At 42.4% G+C, this 22,336-nt stretch overlaps 1 protein-coding gene across 1 annotated transcript in view; it reads right to left on the minus strand.

Annotated features, from left to right (window-relative positions):
- The window catches only part of LOC103270144 (putative polypeptide N-acetylgalactosaminyltransferase-like protein 3), a 121,219-nt gene extending 100,010 nt beyond the window's left edge, over positions 1-21,209 (minus strand). Inside the window, exon 1 of the mRNA XM_021717422.1 lies at positions 21,081-21,209. Within this exon, the coding sequence (XP_021573097.1) occupies positions 21,081-21,188 (108 nt within the window). The 5' untranslated portion in view covers positions 21,189-21,209. The remainder of the gene's footprint in view (positions 1-21,080) is intronic.
- Between the last annotated feature and the right edge of the window lie 1,127 nt (positions 21,210-22,336).

Below are 22,336 nucleotides of genomic sequence, written 5' to 3' on the forward strand. Positions count from 1 at the left end.
CCAGTCTGGGCGACAGAGCGAGATTCCAACTCAAAAAAAAAAAAAAAGCCTCTGGAGACACACTCATTGAGTTCAAAACCTGGCCTCTCCTCTTGTGAGAATGGTGATAACTTCCTTGCTTGAGTATGATGATGGTGATGATGATAATAATAATAATAACGGCAGCTCAAGAAGAAAATAAGGTACTGAGCACTTAGCATAGTACTGGATTTAGACTGGCCATTAAAAACGCTATTTCCAGTGCTCCCAGCAGTCTGATGGCAATTGTCACCGAATGGTGAGTTTCTGGTCACTGGAGGGGTTCTAGCACAGGCTAGCTGACAACAGGCACAGATATGTCACTGTTTATACTACACGAACTTTTGGGTCCCTCTGATGGAACTACACAATTAATCCAGGAATCTGAAAATGATCTGGTTTGGTGCTTCGCCAGCAACATGGCGACAGGCCTGACTTATCTCCCAGTAGCTGCAGAGAGACAGAGGCAGAAGCAAAACCTCATCTGTGTGCAAGAACCATCTTATAGAGAGTAACACGTAGAGTCAATGATCATAATTCCATTCCTAATTTGAAATGCTCCAATTACTCCACATTAGAGTAATTTTCTCAAAGCCGAAACATCAAAGGTGTCGCTTTTACTGCCTTCCCGGGTTACCACCGGCGAGTCAAGGAGGGTCAATCTGTTTGGGGATACGTGCTGGAGGCTGGGAACTGCCTCTCCAGCAATGGCCTCTTCCGACTGGAAACGAAAGCCCTTGCTCAGCACAGCCTGAAGATAAAAACAGCTAAAATTTTGAATCTGAGAGAGCAATATTTGCCAAAAATGGCACAAAACAGCATTATTTCTCTTTGGAGATATATTGCTTGAGTGAGAAATACTCCATGCATTTTTTAAAAAAATTAAGGATGCTCGCAAAATTCCTTCCTGAAAAGATTATGAGTTTAGGACAAGAAAGAAGTCAACTGAAATGCACCCCCAGGGAAGTCAGGAGGTGTATTTTTTTTTTTTTTTTTTTTTTTTGAGTTGGAGTCTCACTCTGTCACCCAGACTGGAGTGCAATGGCCGCTCCCGGCCACCGCAGCCTCCACCTGCTGGGCTCCGGCGATCCTTCCGCCTCAGCCTTCCAAGTAGCTGGAACTACAGGCGTGCGCTACCACACCCGGCTAATTTTTTATTTTTATTGTAGAGATGAGGCCTCGCCAAGTTGCCCGGGTGGGTCTCGAACTCGTGGGCTCAGGCAATCCACTCACCTCAGCCTCCCAAAGGCGCGGGATTACAGGCTGAGAGACCGAGCCCAGCTAGGAGGTGTATTGATTCACTAAGCAAGTGGGAGAGGCCATGGCAAAGGTCAGTCTTGCATGGGTTCGATGGAAAGGGACCATCTGCAGCTGCTCAGGCAAACCCACTCTGTCCCTTTCTGTAGCCACTGGGGAAGAAAGAGCTGTGTAACGGCACCAGGAGAAAGTCACACTAGGATTTCACTGACACTCGAAGATCGGTTCGTGACACACTTGTCGGACTCTCAGCCCCTTGTCACCCTCTCGTGTAACTTCCCAATTGCAGGGCTCTTCCTACTTACCCCCTATTTTCCTGTGTTCCCCCTGCTCCCTTCCCGGTTGCCTCTCTGTATCTCCCTCTGCCCTCTGTAGATCCATGATCTAAAATGAGCCCCCCCCCAAAGTGCAAATCCCTCTGATGGGTTCTTTTAGGTCTCATTCCTCCAGGGATACAGGTCAGTTGTGGCACAGGGTACAGGCACTAGACGTTGACTGCTTACTACAGCTCTGCCAATTACTTAAGCAGAAGTGCCTCAGTCTGCCACCCATAAAATGGGAAATAATTAAGAACACATGCATCAAGGTGTTGCTGTGAGCATTCAAACCACCACCTCGTCCTTCTGTGCTTTGCTAATCCCCTGCCTGACCCTCCCCAATGTACCCTTTGGGTTCCCAGTTCAATTTCCAGCTTCCGGTGCACCTGAAAAAATTTGTTCTTTCTTTATCTAAACTAATGTTTCTCAGCCTTGTTTTTCATTATCATCCCCTACCCTCAAACTTTTCAGACAGTTTTTTAAAAATTGTTTTCCTCCTCCATGAAATTTTAATACCATGGACAGGCTCTATATCTGTTTGTGTACTGTGGCTCTTTGGAGGACTACAAACTACTATAACATCCAAGATTCTTTTTCCCCCAAGAACCAATGTTTTGTGCCCTTAGGGCCCATATTGCCCTCTTGAGAATGCATAATCTGAATCTCAACCAAGGGTCCCCGCTCCACCTCTCCCCCAAGGGAATGTTGTTGGTTGTCACAACTTGGTTCAGTGGTGGGGCACTGCTGGCATCTGGTGGGTGGAGACCAGAGATACTGCTGAACATCCTACAATACGCCGGACACCTCCCCCAGTACCCACAAACACAATGAGAAATTACTTAGCCCAAAGTCAAAACTGCAACAGCATCATCCGGGTGAGAAATTCTGCTTTAGTGGGTGAAACTCCAGGACGCCTCAAGAACCTCAATTCAGGCAGAAGAAATAACCTAGGTTTAAAATTCAGCTGGCCCTTGGCTGGTGCTCAGAGCTGTTCCAGCAGGGGGAAGGGTATTTCTGAAGATGGCACGGAATGAGATGGCAAAACAAGATTCGAACTCAGGGATCCTTGAGGCACTGGCTAAGACCTCACTTCCACCACCAGTGAAGCTCACCAGCCCTGGTCAGCCCCCAGTTCTGGCTGGCCCTGCCCAGGTGATCATCCTTGAGAGACCCACAAAGGCTGACACTCAGAGGGTGCCACCAACCTCTTAAAAAAGAGCAGAGGCCTTAAACACAGAGCTTCCCCCAATGCAATCGGACCAGTCTATCTCCTTTTAGCCCCATTTCTCAACCAAGTCTGTCCTGAGCCATGTGGGATTGTGTGGATTTCTCATTAAAGTTGGATAAAGTCCTCAAGCCTCTTGGTGGCCTATGAGGTTCTGCAAATTCCAGCTCCTTCCTGTCTTTCCAGCACCAGGCTCATTCTGCTCGGTCATAGGCCTTCCCCAGGTCCTGGGAATTTGTCTATAGACCTTGAGACATCTATGAGTCCTAATTTCTGCTTAGAATAATCTTGGCTGCACTCTGCCTGGCTATCTCCTTCCTCCTTCGGGTCATGCTTCAATGTCATTTCCTAGAGAGGTTATCCTTGCCCACCAGCTCCCTAGCCCACCACTGAATCTCCCTGTTCTTTCTCATCTTGTTTAATATTCTTCCTTCAGACCATTCTTCCTGATCTTACTGCCTATTTGTATGCATTTAGTTACATGAAGTAACTCCAAAGACTTGAAGAACTCTGACTACCCCAGGTCTCACAGAGTGCCAGGACATGTTAGATGCTCAATAAATACTTGCGGATCCATTGAACTCTAGGCATTTCTATTGATTCTTTTCCCCTCTAATTTCATGTTAAAATGTTTCTAGAGAATTAGCTGAGGCGTCTCACTTCTATAGATGGATCTCCCAAGACTTTCTATCTTGAATCTATTAAATTGAAAAAGAATAAAAAGACATCCAAATAAACCCCCAAACTACACTGGAAACAAAAAACTACTACTAAATCAAGATAAGAGAAATGATAAACATAGCTGCTGTATCTTCATATGTGTGAGGTCCATGCAGACACAATAGGAGTACTGCTCACGTCTTTGCTGGCCAAGGGGTCCAGTTGTTAGCCACAGGGTGATAATGGCACATTCTGCTGCTCTGAGGGGAGTCAGATAGAATTATCAGAGAGACATGTCTCTTCTAGCATGCGAGTTGTTCCTGTGTTCTGAATTAGAAAATGACATCCCTTCTCATAGTGAGAGATGAGGCCACAATGCTATCGCAGAAAGAAATAAGGACTTGTGAGAAAAGATGAAGGCTAGGACCAGTAAGATGAGTAATCCAGGGAGCACAGAGAAAGACTCAGAGGTGAGGCAGAAGAAGCAGGCCACATGTTGTCAAGCTACAGGGGTGTCCTGAAATGGGGCCAATGTCATTACTTCTGCCAGGAAGCCTCTTTGGCCTCCAGGTCTCTAACACTCTCCTTCGTATGACCTATGGTATTTTTGTCTTGGTTTATCTGCTTACATCTTCCATCACTGTAACTCCCCTAGGCAGCAGCCTTTCCTGTCTGCTGACCCAAGGCCTGGCCCCATATTTAGCTCACTTTCTTGTCTGCAGGACTCAGAAATGTATTGAACTGAATTTAATTCCTTTCTGGATGGGAGACCAGACCTACATCATAAGGACCACTTTGGAAGCAGGGATACCCGGAAGGAAATTGGCAGAGTCACAAGGGGAAGGGACAGACAGTCCCAGCAACTGCCCTTGGACAGGGAATGTCTAATCTACCCATGCTGGGGGCCAGTGCCTTCTCCACTATCGCCGACTGTATGCTTCAAAATTTGCTGCAACTATCTCTCCCATTCCACATGCTCTTCTGTAATGAGACCTTGATGCCCTGTCCATCAAGAAGTGTCCTCTTAGATCCGGGGCTCCCTTGAATTGTGACGATGGCAGAAATGACACTATGTGACCTCCACGGTGACATGATAAAAGTTGATAAGACTTCCTCATGGCTCTTTTTATGCATATTTGTTCCTGGAACCCAGCCACCCTGCTAGGAAGATACCCAACTGGCTTACCCAAAGAAAACATCCAGGAGGCCACATAGCAGTGCTCTACATAGCCAAGCTGAGGTGCCATTTGACAGCTAGCATCAGCTTCCAGACATGTGATGAACACTGCATATAATTCCATGTGATGAACACTGCATATAATTCCAATCGTCATCCTGAGGCCCCAGACCTTGTGGAACAAAGAGGGACTGTCCCCATGGCATTAGCTTCCTAGAGCTGCCATGACAAAGGACCACAAGCTGGATGGCTGAACACTACAGAAATGTGTTATTCACAGCTCACATTTGAGACTTTGGAGGCTGGAAGTCAAAAATCAAGATGCCAGCAGGGTCAAGTTCCCTCTCAAATCTCTACGGGATCATCCCTCCTTGTCTTCTCCCTAGCTTCTGGTGGTGGCCACCAATCCTTAGCATTTCTGTAGCGGCCACCAATCCTTAGCTTTCCTTGACTTGAAGCTGCGTCACTCCAACTTCTGCCTTGTTGTCACTTGATATCTCCCGTGTCTATGTCTTCCCCTCTTCAAAGGACACCAGTCATAATACTGGATTAGGGCCCACTCTCATTACCTCATGTTAACTTGATTCTAAATAATGTCATAGTCACAGACACCAGGGGTTTGAACTTCAGCATTTCTTTCTTGGGAGACAAGTTAACCCATAACACACTGTTTCCTGCCTGCATTTCTGGTGCACAGGAGAGATAATAAAATGATTACTATTTTTAACCATTTGGTTTTGGGTTGTTAGGCAGCTAGAATGGGAATATCGGCCAACCCCTCGAGCCCATCTGATTCCTCCCTTGTCTAGTTCTCAAGAAATCCTGCCTTATCCCCTCCCGCCTGAGTATAGCTCTCTTAGCAGCTTTATACTGGAGTCTTTCATAATATCCTTGTTCTTTAAGTAGCCTCAGCATCTTTAGGGCACTCTTTTTCTCCACAGAGCAAGCTCCAGACCTGCCTAGGTGCTTTCAGATTTCAGCAGTCCACACCTGTTTGTTCCAGACCCCCGGCATGCCTCTGGAGTCATTTCCCTTGATAACTTCCCAAAAAAAGAGCCTCAAATTACCATTACCACTTAAGCCCGAAGAAATGGCTGATTTTCCGGGTGAGCAAAAAAAGAATTGGTTGTGAGTGCCATCAGAAGCCAAAACATAAAATACAAAAGGATAGCTTTTCACTGAAATCTGCACATTTCTTTGCCCTCTTCTACGTTCACAAAATGGACCTTTGTAATATCCTACATGGTTGTTCTTGTAGGAGAAATGGAATCTGAATGTGCCTCAAAAATAAATATAAGCTTCAAAGAATATGTGAAATTTTAGTTCTTTCCATTTCTGTCACATGGAGGAAACCCTTAGTTGTATTTCTAAGCTTGAATACTTTAAAATTTATGGAGGTGTCAGATGCACAATGTATTTGCCTTTAAGATTTTCAAAAGGGAAGGATATTCATTATAAAATAGTGAAATGAGGTGCCATTTCATTTTCTATAATGGCCAGTGGCTACAGGTGACTGTCCACTGAAAGATGTTCCCTTCCAAGGCATTCTATACACTTATAGACAGTAGCTTCAAGAATGAGGCCTAAAATTGGCAAATTCATTCACCAGATTTCCATTTAGCCTTCCCCCCCACCCCAAAACTAACTGGTTTAAATAAGAGCTTCCATAATAATGAAGGCCATTGGTATAAGTAGTTTTCTTGCTGAGCTAAGCCAGTACATAATATTTGAAATGCTATTCAAGGACGAATATTTCCAATCAGGGACAGGCCCCAGCACAAACCATCCAGATGCAGAACAAGAGGTGTCAGAGATGTTTCATGCATGAAACCAGATTCATCAGTGGGTTCTGCAGCTGAATAGTGGGTTGCCTTACTCTGTAGACATTTCGATGCAGCCAACCCACCCAAGCAAGTGTCATGCTGCAGACTGCATGGGAAAGACTGCCCTGGGTACTGGACAGACCCCACTTGTCTCAGGTGTTCTCTGCAAGACTTGGCCCAGGTCATCATTTTTCCCTCTGGTCTTCCTGGCACTCCAGTTCTCCAGCTACATACTCCAGTCCTTCCTGCTTGTGTCCCCACCTCCTGTTTTAGTGACAATTCACAAAAGCATCCTGGCCCTACAAGCATCCACAGTTCCAGGCACAAACAGTATTGGTCCCACTCACTACAGGCAGCTAACACAGGGACATTACTCCCCTTGGCATCTTAGCAAGGGAAGAGGAGATAAAACACTGACATTCTCAAGCAAGGCCATCACCAATGACCCAAGAGATGGTTCACCAAAAAACAGATAACCTGGGCCTGTGTGACAGGCAGCAAATGCCCCAGAGGCCCCCAGACATTCAGCCACTTTTCTGCTGAAGCCCTGAAAATGCAAGCAATGCAGTGTAGGTCCTTGAAGGCTAAGAACATCAGTGTCCCTGGCTTGTTCATAGACGTCTACCCAACTATTGGATCCAGGGATGCAGGGAGCAACTCAGGACCCTGTGGCTGTTCCTTGTGGCACAGTGTTCAACAGTCCTACATGGATATGGAAACAAAATAGTTATGTCCTAAATAAAACAGAGACAGGTTAAGTCCCGCCCCATTTCCTGTGGAAATAGAAAACAATGACAAACACACTAGGATGCTACCTTCTAGTCCCCTGCCCCAGAAACATGGAGCCATAAATCACCCACATCACCAATGTCCCAACTGGAGAAGATGGTGTAAATTCAGGTTCACTTTTATAGAGAATCAAATTATTGCTTTATTCCCAGGGAGATGAATGAGAGTGACAGACTTTTTGGAGTTGTAAAAATAGATGGATGCTTCCTATAAAATAACTCACAGATGCCTACAATAATTTATAACAGATCAGGCAGGCTGGAAGCAGGCAAGTGAAATTCCAAACAGAATACCACACTATTTTCCAGTGGTAGAGTAAATGGTTTGGCTATTATGATAATACATTTCAGCACAGCAAATATATCTCCCCTTAATAGAAATACATTACACACCATTTATAAAAATATCAACATTGCGGTTCTATTTCTTGAACTATAACTTAGACATAAATATAACACAATTTATGGATGAGGAAATCCAATTTCATGCTGTTTCAAACACATTTTTGTTTATTGCATAACTACAGTTCTCTGCATATTGAGATAGTGTATTACATGAAATATATATGGGCAGGGTATCTATCTGAGTGTCTACATAAGGATTACGAACGTCTTATCTATTACAAATGAAGTTTTTTATGATATGCATAATATGCAAGCAACACCGTTAGCACCTACAATATGACTATATCACCGTGTATCTGCAGTATTGTCATAGTTATCCAGATGGCGGAAGAATGAAGTGCTCTGGATGAATAAATATTCTAAGTAATAGTCCCATTATGTGGCAAGAGTCACAGAAGCGTAGAGTCAGATAGATTTGGGTTGCAATCTGGCTCTTCTATTTATTAGATGTAAAACCTTAGACTAACTACTTGACTCCTGTCAATCCCAGTTTCATCACCTGCAAAGTGGGATCAACAATGACTAAAGAGCATTGAATGCTCATGAGCATTGAATAATATGTTTATCAAGTGCCTAGCATCGTGTCTAGCATAATGTTAGTGCTAATCAAAGGTAAGTATTTCTTTTAAGTGCTTCTCTGTCTGTCCCATCTGAATGTAATGATATTTGTGGAAACCTGTTCTTAAAACTTGTACCTACTAGCTTGCCTTCTTGAGCTTAGTATTCTGAACATTGACTAACTTGTGGTGCAAAAACAAAAAAAAGCTTTTCAATGAAGGACACAGAGAAGATCCAGCCTATGGGCTCTTCTCACTGTGGTTTCTCTTCTCTTCTCTCTGCTCTCCCATTTTTAGAATTTTAAGGGCCCTTTCTTATCCCTCTGTGGACTAGTTCTCACTAGCTCAGCTTTCCTATACAAGGATTTAGTTTAACTTTGAAAATTAGTAGAATAATTTGGGGGGAGGACAATTTTTTTTCATAAGCCTGCCAGTTCTTGGATTTCTTCGCAATGCTCTAGTAATAATAATCACACAGCCTTCAGTAAATCACAAACATGAGCCCAGCCACAGTGAAGGTGGACTGGGGAAAATCTGTGCACAAAGCAAATTCACATTAAATAGAAGTCCAGACCTGCAGCTTCTCTCATTGTATGGGTTGCTGGGCATTATAGAACTAAAAGCCTGAGAGGATGCTGGGTAGAAACAAGCCTAAAAATAGAGTGTATGGTACACACTGCTGTGACTACACAGCAGTTTCTAACAAATGCTAAAAGTTTTGTTCAACTAAGTTACATCAACTAACTTGTAACCTCAGTAAAAAAGGAAAAAAAGCGAATGTCATCACTCATTGCCATATAATTCTAACATTCTATATCAAGGAGGTGACAGAACCACACATAGAACATTATTTCAAATAACTCTAAAACATAGAGTGTTGATTATACATTTCTAGTGAAATAAATCCTAAGGGTAAAACAAACCACAGAGAAATATTAAACTTCATTCAGTCCACTTATTAGTTACTATGCCTATTTTGAAACTATTGCTTACATATTATAGGATAAAACAAATAAGAAATTATGTCGGCCAGGCTTGGTGGCTCAGCCTATAATCCAAGCACTTTGGGAGGCCAAGGTGAGTGGATTGCCTGAACCCATGAGTTCAAGACCCACCCGGGCAACTTGGCAAGACCTCATCTCTACAATAAATCAAAAATTAGCTGGGCATGGTAGCACACGCCTGTAGTTCCAGCTACTTGGAAGGCTGAGGCAGAAGGATCACTGGAGCCCTGTAGGTCAAGATTACAGTGGCCGGGAGCATGCGACTGCACTCAAGTTAGGGTGAAAGAGTAAGACTCCAACTCAAAAACAAAAAAAGAAATTATGTCACTAAGAACCAAAATTTTCAATGAGAGGTAAATAGACAATAAAAGAAGTAAAAATCCTGTAATCACAAATTTGAATTGAATATATTAGTATGAAATAATGATTTACATTTATGTTTAAAAATTAGTATTGTCTAGCTTTGTTCATTGCAAAGGCTTAGATACAATGACACTCCAGTAGCAATAAACACCCTCACTGACAAGACTTTGATCTCTAAATACCATTTCTCCCTAGAATGAATCAGTGCTCCTTGGAGAAACAGTTGATTCAAAGCCTGGGATAGAAAATAACAAGATGAGAATAAAACCTCTTCTTGTGCCTGAAAACAAGGAAGTTCTGCAAAATGGCTGCTTAAGCCTTTTCCATTTTTCCTCTTGACTTTTTGGATTTGTTATATATATTTAGATAAGATTCCATTGTCAGATACAGGCACTGTGAATATTTTTCCAAGCATGTGGCTTGGTTATTCATTTTTAATGATATATTTTGATGAGCTGAAATTTAAATTTTGATTAAGTCCAATTTATCTTTTTTACTTAATTATTTGTGTGTTTTTTGGGTCCAGTCCAAAAAAGTGTTGTCTACAGCAAGATGCTCTCATATAAGTTTTCTCTAAGGGCCTTTGTGATCATAGACCTCCATCAAGCTTCTAGGAGAAAATAAATAGGCAAGCTACACATTAGAGGAAAAAAATTCACAGTACATATATCTGAAAAAAAGATTAGTATCCAGAATACATATGATGGACTCCTACAAATCAACAATAAAATACAACAACACAATGTTTAAAAATGGGCAAATGAAGATACATAAATTAACTATAAGCACAAGAAAAGGTGCCCATCTATCATCAAGGACATGTAAATTAGAAGCACACTGAGGTACAACTTCAAATCTATTCCATTTGTTACTGTAAATTTTGACAATGCTAATACTGCCAAAGATATGAGATACTGGAAACTCTTATACAACACTGGTGGAAAGAAAAATGGTGTACTTTGGATACCTGTTTGACAGATTCTTTAAAAGTCAAACAAACATTTTATACATATTCTAGCTATTCAATTCCTAGGTATTTACCCAAGATAAGTCAAAAGATATGTCAAAAAAAGACTTTTACATGAATGTTTATAACAGTCTCAAATTGGAAACAAGCCAACTATCCCTCAGAAGGAAAATGAATAAAGTTATTGTATATTCATACAATTGAATACTTCTCAGCAATAACAAAGCATGAGCTACTGATACACATAACTACAACATGAAAGAATCTCAAACAAATTACTTTAGCTAAAAGAAACCAGAGTACATAGAGTATATGAGATATGATTCCATTTATGTGAAGTCCTAAAACAGACACAACTAACCTTTGGAGACAAAAATCAAAAAATGATTGCCTGAGGAGGGGGCAGTTGGTGGGGGAGAGAAAATAACTGATAGAAAAAGAAGGACTTTCTCAGACAATGGAAATGTTCAATATCATGTTTTGGAAGGTGATTACAGGGGTATATATAACCATGAAATTCATCAGATTGAAGACCAGCAATCTATGCATTTGATTGTACTAAATTATGCCTTAAAAACACATATAGAATGGGCAAAAAAAAAAAAAAATAATGACTACAATGGATTTAGACACACATATACACACACATATTTTAAAATTTTGAGTCTATAATATTGCTGAGAAAAAGGGAAAAAAATGAAAAACAGAAAACCTCACTGGGCATCTTTGGAGGTTGCTATGGCACCAACTCATTATTCTAAAAATGTTTAAGTAAAAAGAAGAAATCAAGCATTTATGCTGCCTTTTTTGTTTGAATCATATTTCAGATTTTCTAAATAGTTGAGGAGAAAAAGTTCTTTTTAATAGGAGAATTGCAACTTATAACTGCAAAAATGAATCTAGAATCCAAAAATCACCATTTTGTAGGCCTTCGTGAAATAATGGACATAGGCAATGATTAGTAGTGACTACTAAAACCATTAACTAGGTGAAAGATGGATGGGGAACTTTATAATGAATCAATCAGGCTGACAACACCTCATTCCAGTGCTGAATCCTAACAGTACAAAAAGTGAGATAACCAGACATTATGTATCTCCTAATGATATGTGTGACAGGAAGTTTATAGCACCACCCTAAACCTTCTTGCCAAGAAGGAAGGAAGGAAGGAAGGAAGGAAGGAAGGAAGGAAGGAAGGAAGGAAGGAAGGAAGGAAGGCAGGCAAATAAACCTTCTAGATCTAATTACAGTTTAGAGAAAATGGAATTAGAGGAATGAATGTCCTGAAGACATCAACAGGACTCAATCTGCTAATTCCAGATTGTGCAGAGTTTTATAAGACAAATGGCATGCTTTCTTCAACAAACGAGTGACATGAAATTAATAAAGGCAAGAAGAAATGTTACAGATTAAAAGAGACTTGAGAGACACATCAGCCAAATGCAATGTCTGGACTTTTGATTCTTATTTGAACAAATCAACTATAAAAGAAATTGAGAAAATATGACCAAATTTTGAGAAATATTTTTGAGAAAACAGAGACTGGGTATTGAATTTTGCTAAGTGTAATTTTATATTAAGACTACATTTTTAAAAATCTTTATGTGTTAGCAATGCATTCTAAAGTATTTTTAGATAGAATGATATGATGTTTAAGGATTTGCTTTTAAACAGCCAACAAACAGTAACCGAAAAAAAAAAACAGCAAAATGTTAATATTTGTTAAAGTTGAATGATTAGTACATTTGGATTCATTATACTGTTCTATCTTTGTGTACATTTCAAGTTTTCCATAATAAAATGTTGAATTAAAATTTTAAAAATTAACATAAAATGTAATGACCGCATTCTTCATTTCCTAATTTGTTTTGAGGAGGAAAAAAACAGCAAGAGACAAAATAAACTAAGCCCTCATCCACGCAGGGTAGAATTTTCAGCCTGTACACAGTTTAACATTACAGAATTTTAGAAACTCTACAGAAAGAAGCCATTTTATTCCACAACTGACATCACATTCCTGGAAGTCCTTTGAAAGGGTTGTACGTGTGTATTGTGTATGTGTGTCCACGCATGCGTGTGTATTTTCAGCTTTCGACTATATTAATCTATTACTCTTCTTTAAGGAGGATAGCAATACATGTCAACAAAGACAGCAAAACGGCCCCACTATGTAATGCCAGGGACTATGTTTAAATTAGCTTTCATCTGCTCTTTCCATGTCCAATCAAACACCATTCTGCACGAAAGGTATGTTGGATAGCAGTGGAAGCCGGAAGAAAAAGGTGCCACTGCAGAGAAACTTCTCAGGTAGGTGGTTCATCATCTATGGCTCTAGTGAGGGTCCAAGGGGGCTTCACCATCTCTTCCTGGGAAGAGGCAAATGGGTGAACACTGCAGGGACCAGAAGAGAAACTGGGAAACCCAGGTACTGGCCTGAAATTGGTATACAGAGCAGAGCTATGAAAATTGTAAACAATATGTCTGGGTAACAAACATAGAAACATTCGTCTGAATCTGAAACAAAAACAGAAAAAAATTTGAAAAACTCAGTTCTTTTTCAAAAAATATTTTAGGAAAAGGGCTGAAATAGGGTTTTTAAGAAAATCCTATTTTCCTAACTCTTCAAAACTTCAGGCGTGGCACATAGAGCAACTACTGCCATAACAAAGTCAGCCCAAACCCTAAGCACCATGGCCCTGCAGACCCCAGAGAGGAAAGGTGAAACCCTGCACTTGTCCTGGGACCCCTCTACTGAGTCCTACTCTAGGGTGGCATCCCTTCCTACCCCTGTGTTCCCTTGACATCACACTGCCAGGACTGCTGCACCTCAAACTCAATATCTCTAAAGTGGAACTTCTCCTGTCCCCACCTACAGAGCTACCCTACCTCCTGTATCTAGGTCAGTCTTCCTCATTGCTAGGAAACCCGGGGGCATCCTTAACATCCCCTCTCATTCTGCACATTCAGTCCACCACCACGTTCTAGCCATTATACCTGCTAAATGGCTCCCATATCAATCACATCCTCTCCACATCTACTGTATCTAAGGCCAGCTCTGGGTACCACGTGTACTGTGATCTGGTTGCCACAAGCTACTCTCTCTTGGTTGTGCTCTTGCTTGGGCTCACATCCTTTCCATCTTCTCCCTCCAGCTTGCCATGCTGCTTCTCCCTGGGCTTCTGGCCTATCCCCTCTCCTCCTTTCTCCAGGCAGCCTCTTCCTTCTCACGACTTCCCAAACAACACATACGCCAAAGCCGTCCAAGACAATCTCAGTCTTAGTTCTTTCTCCTTAGTTTGATTCCCATTCATATAAATGTCTCCTGGATGGCCTGGAGTGTTGCAGAAACTTCATAGTCTTTCCACCTTCTCCCAAATCTCCTCCAAGGGTGTTCCTTATCTCAGAGAATAGCACCAGCATCTCCCACTTGCTCAGCCTTGACCTCCATGTCTCCTCCATACACTCCGTCTCCAGGTCTTGATTCTTCCTGAACTCGTCCATTTCTCTTCCACTGTTATAAAGTCATATCTATCTGTCTATCTATCTATCTATCTATCTATCTATCTATCTATCTATCTATCTATCTATCTATCTATCTATCTAAAATGTCCACAGTGGCCCTTAAAAAATGCCAGATTCTTACCTACAAATCCTCCTAGAGAGATAGAGCTCCAAGCCCTCTCTCACTAACCTTTTCTACTGAGTGTACTCAGCTTTATAATCCATTTCCCACATAACAGTTATGATTACCTTTTTATTTTAAAAAATTCTAATCACCTCACTTCCCTTAAGTCCCTTTAAAGGAGGTAAGTTATGGGTACATGAGACAATCTATCATCCATCTTTCTATCTATTTATTCTCTCTCTCTCATCAATCAATCAATCTATCATGTCCACAGTGGTCCTTAAGAAAAAGCCAAATTCTTGCTTACATATCTTCATGGCCTAGCCCCACCAAGAACACTGCTGCTGCATCTCCCTTTCTCTGCTTCAGCAATCCTGAACTCCCAAGGTTCCCAGAATATATTTATCCCTCAGAATTCTGAATCTTTGCGCATCTTTTTCTCTCTGCCTGGAATATCTTACGTGCGCACTTCTTTCTTTGGCTATCTAAATTAGACTCATGTTTAGTCTTAAACATCATTTCCTTAGGGGGGAATCTTCTCAACTCTCTAGACTAGGTTGTATTCCCTTATATATTCTCTCTCCCATAGCATAGTCCTATCCTATCTTTTCACACACGGCACACTGGTGATTATTTGTTTAATGAATTATATTTCTGCCTCACCATAAATTTCATGGAGCTAGAGACTACATTTGTTGAATTTAGTGTTGATGTCCCTAGTAGAAGTGCTTGCCTTGGGTAGAGAAGGAACTCATTGAATCTCCTTTATATTCAAAATCATTTTTTTGCTTTTTTTTCAAAAGCATTTAGTTGGACTGTTGACCACCTAGGATCTATACAGATTAAAGATCAGTCTGTGAAATCTCAAGATCTACTCTATACCTAGACAAGACCAGGAACTTGTCTCTGAACTGTATCACAGATAAACTCTAACACTACACAATGAAGACATTCACATAGCCAAAGATGATCTCCTACAGACAAGGCCTTGTATCAAGCCATTACCAATGCCACCAGAACAGGAGGAACCAAAGACTTGTGCAATCTAAGGATTAAAAACATAACAGAACTGATGGTCTCGTTCCCTCCAGGAGTGACCATTATCTAAATCATAATGTTCAAAGGACGAAGCGAATTTGAGCGCAAAAGATGCAAATGGATACGGAAGGCCACAAGAGGCATCTGGACACCAGGGTTCTTGATGCTGTAGTGGGGAGTCTCAGAGAAGGAAGGGGGGCATCTCCTGGTTAGCATGGATGCTGGATGACAAGATCCAAAACCACCAAGGAGTGACTGGGGTAGGGGTCAGAGAGGCAGTCAACAGGCCTAGTCAGAGCTAGCTGCAGACAAGTGGGGAGAAAAACTAAGAATAAGAGGTGGACCAAGAGACCAGTAAGAGTGGGAGATACCTCATTCATTTGAGGGCCGGGGGCTTTGGTCCAGATGGTCTACTATTTCTAAACAACCCTCTGAAGGAGGCAAGCCTTCAAGTCTACTGCTGAGGTAACCCACATGGCTCAGGGCTTTGTGAGGGCCTGAGGCTGTGATGGCCCTGCAGGTCCTCAGAGCCTTAGCTGGGCAAGCTGGCAGGGGTGCCAGTCTTGTTCCCACCTAAGTCCTAAAAATGGCATCCCAACTCCTCAGAAAAATGGTGTGACTCGGGGGCATTGTGAGCTATGCAACCAGCGATGAAGTCATCCAGGTTAAACTCCACTTCTTAAGGAAGCTGTTTCCTCCCCGTGCAAATTAAGATACACCATCCTTTACCCATCATTCACCACAAGCCAATGTTAGCTCTGAATCCTTTACTGGTAGCTGTTGTTGGACCTTGGGAGACCAGCAAGCAGACACGCTGCAAAGGCTGCACCATGGGAAAGCCCTGGGGCTGGGCTACAGCCAGCAGGAAGGTTATCACACCTGAGCACCCCCAAACCCGCTTGCATACTTACCTCCATGATGGGTCATTGGTCTTGCAAATATTTTAATGCCAACATACACACACAGGAAGTCTGCTTTTTATTCAGTTTTTGGAGTTCCTGATAAAGCCAGGCCATTTTCTGTTAGGCGGAGGATCTGAAAGTGTCTTTCTATTATCTCCCTTTAGAAACAGTCACCCGACAGGATTCAGCAATCTTGGGTGTCACCTTTTAAAATGAGTTCTGAAGAAGAGAATGCCTTTTCTTCTCAAATGGACTGATATACTGCAGAATGATTTTACATCATTTAAAAGTAATCTATCTGTTCTTCTCTTCTTGGAGGATTTTTTTTACCTCTTAACATTTAGACATGCTACTATATAATATGCCTTGTTAATAGTTTCTTATGACTGTTACCCAAAAAAAGATGAAAACTTCCTATTTCTAATCTCATTTATTTTCTCATTTCTGGAAGGCATCCCCCCGCCCGCTTCTGCATTGATTGTTTTAGTTATAAGCAAGCTGTCTTTCATACAAGCAACAGCTCTAGAGTCAACTCTGATAATCTTTTTCCTTGAACCACAGTAAGACTTTCTATTCTTATGACAGATCTTTACTTACTGAGAATGGAATTAAAAAGTAACAAAAAATGTTAGAGAATATTTAGAAAGCTTGCAGATGGACCTATTTCTTGGTGGATAAATGACCAAGAAAAAAAGCGTTCTCATGTAAAAATTATTCCATTTAACTAAAGCATAGGATTTTGTCATTTCTTTCTTTCTTCTTTTTTTTTTTTAAGTCGAAGTCTCGCTCTGTCGCCCAGGCTGAAGTGCTGTGGCACACTCACAGCTACTACAGCCTCAACCTGCTGGAACTACAGGCGTGTGTCACCATGCCTGGCTAATTTTTTTATTTATTGTAGAGATGAGGTCTTGCAATGTTGCCCGGGCTGGTCTTGAACCCCTGAGCTCAGGCAATCCGCTTGCCTCCACCTCCCAAAGGGCTAGGATTAAAGGCATGAGCCACCATGTCCAGCAGGATTTTGTCATTTCTTACGGGTAAACTTGTATATGTAAATGTGTGTACACTATATGAAAATTATACATATGTGTGTATATATATTTACATAAAACTCTGATTTTTTTTCAAGCAGTGAAGATGGATTTCTTAAGAATGTGTTTATTATCCAACTCTTGTGCTCTGAGCAGTATAAAAAGCACAAAATGAAAGGGAGAAGGAATATAGTCCATAAAACAAAGCATCTTCCATTATTATTTCATTTAAAAAAGAGAACCCTGTCAGCAGGCGCCCTGTAGTTACCTGACTGAGACACTGGCACGTGAAGTTGATAAGGAAGTAGATGCTGGTTCCCAAGGGGCCCTGGCTCTGTAGGAGGGAGTGAGGAGAAAGGACTCGCTGTGAGCCAGTGTGGCTATGGGGGATACCAGAGGAAGGTCTGGAAAGACGTAAACTCTCACCTGGGCTCCTTTCTGATAAATGGATGTATTTGCCAGGAAGCTGGCTGAGCCCAGGTATAGACCAATGGCTCTCCAACAAGGGTGCAAAACAGAGTCACCTAGTGGGTTGCTGTCTTGCCAGAGTTTCTTATTCGGTAGGTCTGGGATGGGGCCGGGAGTCAGGATCTGTAACAAGTTCCCAAGTGATGTCGATACTGCTGATTGAGAACCCTGTCATGACAGAATACTGTGTTAACCCTGAACCCAGGCCTTGGCGCTCAACTCTCACTTTACATACTGGAAGAAAACCAGTACTTATGTCAAGTGAGCTTGCAGCTTGCAGGACAGTGTGGTCTATGTTGTAAGAGGCAAAACCTGCCTTACATCTTTAGCATGGATGCCGGGTATGCCTGGCAGTAAGTACAGTGAGAGGCAGACAATTGCACTGAGGGTGATATCCATGCCCAGATGCATCTGACACTCTAATACAGACATGCCCTGAGCAGCAGGGGAGCTGAATTGTCATGGAGAAGACAAAACCAGGGTGCAGTGGCATGGGGCAGACAAGGCTTTGCAGGCCCACCCACGCTAGCCCATGGACAAGCAGTGAGGGACCCTTCAGCTGATGGTACAGGGGCCTTGGTGGATAGGGCTGTGCTGCAGGAGAAGAAAGCAGAGACCCCATCCCTCCTTCAGGGCTTGGAGACAGCCACACACTCCTGCCTGCCAAGCACTTATAACCATCACTACCACCGAGTCTGCAGACACTCGCACTCAGACTTTTCCTGCCAGGTCACTGCAAAGCAAGGTGAATCATTTCTGGAGATCTCATTTACAGCATGATGATGATCGTCAGTGATACAGGATTGTATTCTTTTGATTTGCTAAGAGAATAGATCTTAAATTCAGTCTGCTCATTCCCATCCCCTCCCCCCAACACACTGGTAACTAGACAGAGATAATGGATGTGTCCATTAGCTTGACTGTGGTGGTCATTTCACAACATATACATATGTCAGAACAGCTCACTGTATACCTTACATATATATAATTTTTATTATGTCAATAATATCTCAATGAAGTCATTAAAAATCTACAAGTATATATATATTTAAAAAGCAAATGCCTTGTGAGTGTGAGGAGATAAGCATCTTCTCCCTAGGGAGCCTGAACAATGGGTATCCTTGTCACAGTCTCTGTTGTCCCCAGAGTACAACCTGTTGTGACACACCAGCTTGGGAAGGTCTCCCCTGTTCCCCGTCATCCCTGCACCTGTGCTTCTCTCTCTGCAGAGACAGGGCTTCACAGACCACCCTACTCGCTCCTCTGTGGGTGATGTCTGTCCCTTCATTGGCTCCCTTGTTGCAGCATATAGAGATATGCAAACCTTTCTTGTCTCCAAAATAAAATTTTAAAAAATTAAAGCTCCACTCTCTCCATGCAGGGCTTCCTTCAGTCCCTCTCTCTTCCAGATGAGTACCTAGACCAAGCTATTTAGGCCTGAATATTCTCATCTTTTATTTAGCCATTAGCTCATTCCAACTTAGCTTACCTCCCCCACTCTACTGGCTTCTCCTCAAGTTAGGTTTCCAAGGTGTTCGTTCACTCAATCGTTAATCTAACAAGGACATTTTGAGCTATGTGACAGGCATGGTTCTAAATGCTTGGGGTGCAAAGGTGAATAAACCCAAGATCTATGCCCCCACAGAGCTTGAAATCTAGTGAAGGGAAGAGGGAGAAAAACGAGACACATGCAAAATAAAAAATTCTGTGATATGTGAGAAGTTGTGAAGGCACAGGAAGATGACAAGAGGAGAGCAGGGTTGCAATTTAAGATGCAGGCCAAAGATCAACATGTTCTTCTCCTTCAACGTAACTCAAAAAGGATAAATGACACTCATATTAGCTATGATTGTGGGCTTTCAAATTGCTGGGCTTTACAAAGAAATCCTGTGTAAATCCCCTTGAGGAAAGAACCCAGCCTGGAATAGAAAGCCCAGGAAGAAGAGTCTGCAGTCTTCAAAAGGGAGTGATTTTAGGATCCAGAGTTTGTGCCCACCACCCCCTTCACTCACGCAGTTTGGGTATCATGAGGGCATAAAGTTTTTTATTCCACCACGAAAGCTCAAGTGCAGAAGAGAGCCCATGGGGTGTCTTAAAGGTATCGACCAGATGGGGTTAAGCCAGTGAAATCAGAAAGCTGCAGAGAGTGGACTTTGGGTAGGGATTCTGCACTGAGTACCTGCCTAGGTAGAATAAACACAAGAATGCAGCAGATGAAAGTGGAAGAAATTCAATGACTTTAAACCTGACAGCGGTATCCCAAATCGTTTCCAACAAGCCTACTTTCCAGGGGGCCAATTATGCAAAGATTCACAACAGGAGGCAGCAGACACAGAGACCCCAGCCTGACTTCTCCTCCAGCATCTTCAGAGTGAGTGGAAGATACACCAGGTAAGAGAAGCAAGTCAACCGCTGGTAAGGAAAAAAATTACTCAATGACACTTATTAAAGCAGGGCAAGGCAGACTTTACTCAGGACCAACACGATAGGTATAAGGACCGAGGCAACAGGGTCTTGCAGTTGGGGAGAGAAATTGTGCTCAACTGAATATAGCATAGACAAGTGGAAATTTAAAGCCGAGGAGCAAATGGGGTCAGTGGATGGAAAATGACCAAGAGAAAACATCAGGAGCAAGGGAGATTCTGGCTAAGCCCACCTAATGGGATTCTTGCTGAAGACAGGCCAGGGTGATCAGACATCAGGATGAGGACCCTAATCAGATATGGAGAGTGATCAGACATCTAGGGTTCTTGCTAAACTGGATTTTATAAGGAAGTGTACAGATGGGCCTAGGAAAATGTAGTGTAACTAGAGTAAAGCAAAGAATCATTGTCGTCAGGTACTAGAAAATCCCTCTTTTGCTGGGATAATTTATATTAACTCTAAAATGAAGAGGTAGGAATGTGCCAATGGTTTCCAACTTTTATTTTCCTACAGTGGAGTTTTTTTCAAACAAAATTTTGAGTAGAATCTATTCCATAAAATCTATCACCGTGGAACTTCTCTGGGCTAGGGGCCTCCTTCCACATCATTCTTCCCTAGAAGCACTTTCTGAGAAAAGCAAGGGTCCCTGGAAAACGATGCCTCTCTTGTCTGGCATCTTGTGATTCCATGAGGTACATAAATCAACAAATACATAGGTTGGAAATATGAAAGAGGTCACTTAATTTTAAGGAGAAATTAAAGAGAGAACATAACTGGATGGGAGTGGGAACTCTTCAGGTAATGTCCAGAGTGGATCATCAAGGTATGAAACATACTGGTCAACTTTTGGAGAAGGAAAATCCCAGTTTCCCCCATCTAAGGAGGAATGACAATGCTTCTCGCGTATCCACCCAGAACTGGGGGTGGGATAAATAAACCTGTCATCATCAGCTGCAAGAAGCTTTAATACACCCCAAGGATGACTAGCTCACAAACACAATGACATCAAAAGGAAGGAACACCATGTCACAAACCTTGATTCCAAGTTCGATATTTTCTCCTCCGTACACATCCATGCCAGGGTCCAGAAGACCAATTTCACCAAAAAACTTCCTATTGACCACGAATGAGCAGCCAATCATGGCCGGGGTTCTGTGGGAGAGAGAAAGAAGGGAAACTCATTGAGGCGTCAGCACAAGATGTCCTTCTGTGGGCACCACTTTGGCAGGTACTGCGTTCCAATTCAACAAATCGAGTCACTCCGCTACAGGCCCTCAATGCCTGTAGCTTTCTCCATAAGGCTGCCTTTTAGCTTCAGAAAAACTAGGGGACCTAAAATCTCTAGGGATAACCTGGCTTCCCCATAGATCGGGTGAGGACCGGCCTCAAGCATCACATGGTGTCTGCACATGTGATAAGTGGTTCTTGCTGAAGTCTGCTGGCAGACGAGTGAGAGGATGGAGTCCACGCACAGCGTCAAGAAGCTCAGAGGGGAGAGGAGAAAGACATGTTGCACCCTCCTCCAGAAAGAGGAGACTTAACAAGCTGAGAGCGTGAAGGGAAACTAAAGAGGGGAAAGCAAAGGCTCCACCCCCCATGTTATGGTGAGAAAGTGGATCAGGGTAGGGATCTTTAAAGAAGGGAGAAGACATAGCGAGGAAACCACAGGTGCCCAAAGGCGTCAATCATGAATGGCAGAGAGAAAACCTCAGTCTATGGAGAGCAGGTGCAGAGCCGGAGAGATGAAAAGGGTGACCATAAAATCTGAGATAAAGACTATTCTTATATTTTTGTATACTCATATATTGATTGTTTCTTCTGGGATGGGCTAAAGGCACAAGTTGAATCAATGAAAGTCAGAGACATCCAGGTGCATTGGCTCACGCTTATAATCCCAGTGCTTTGGGAGGCTGAGGTGGAAGGATTGCTTGAGTCCAGGAGTTAGAGAACAGCCTAGACAACATAGTGAAACCTCATCTTTATAAAAAATCAAAAATGAAGCCAGGCATAAGCGCACTTGTAGTCCCAGCTATTCAGGAGGCTGAGATGGAAGAATGACCTGAGGCCAGGAGGTCGAGGTTGTGGTGAGCTGTGATTGTGCCACTGCACTCCAGCCTGGGTGATCAAGTAAGAACCTGATACTGACACACACACGTCAGAGACAAAAATCATGCAAGGTAGCATCCCACAGGACATATGTGCAGGGATTGATGGAAATGCTGTTTTAAAATATCATGTTTGGTCAGGCGTGATGGCTCAAGCCTGTAACCCCAGTTCTTTGGGAAGCCGA

The sequence above is a fragment of the Carlito syrichta genome, unplaced genomic scaffold (genome assembly GCF_000164805.1).
Source record: "Carlito syrichta isolate Samal-C Ts95f unplaced genomic scaffold, Tarsius_syrichta-2.0.1 Scaffold309734, whole genome shotgun sequence".
NCBI lineage: Eukaryota > Metazoa > Chordata > Mammalia > Primates > Tarsiidae > Carlito > Carlito syrichta.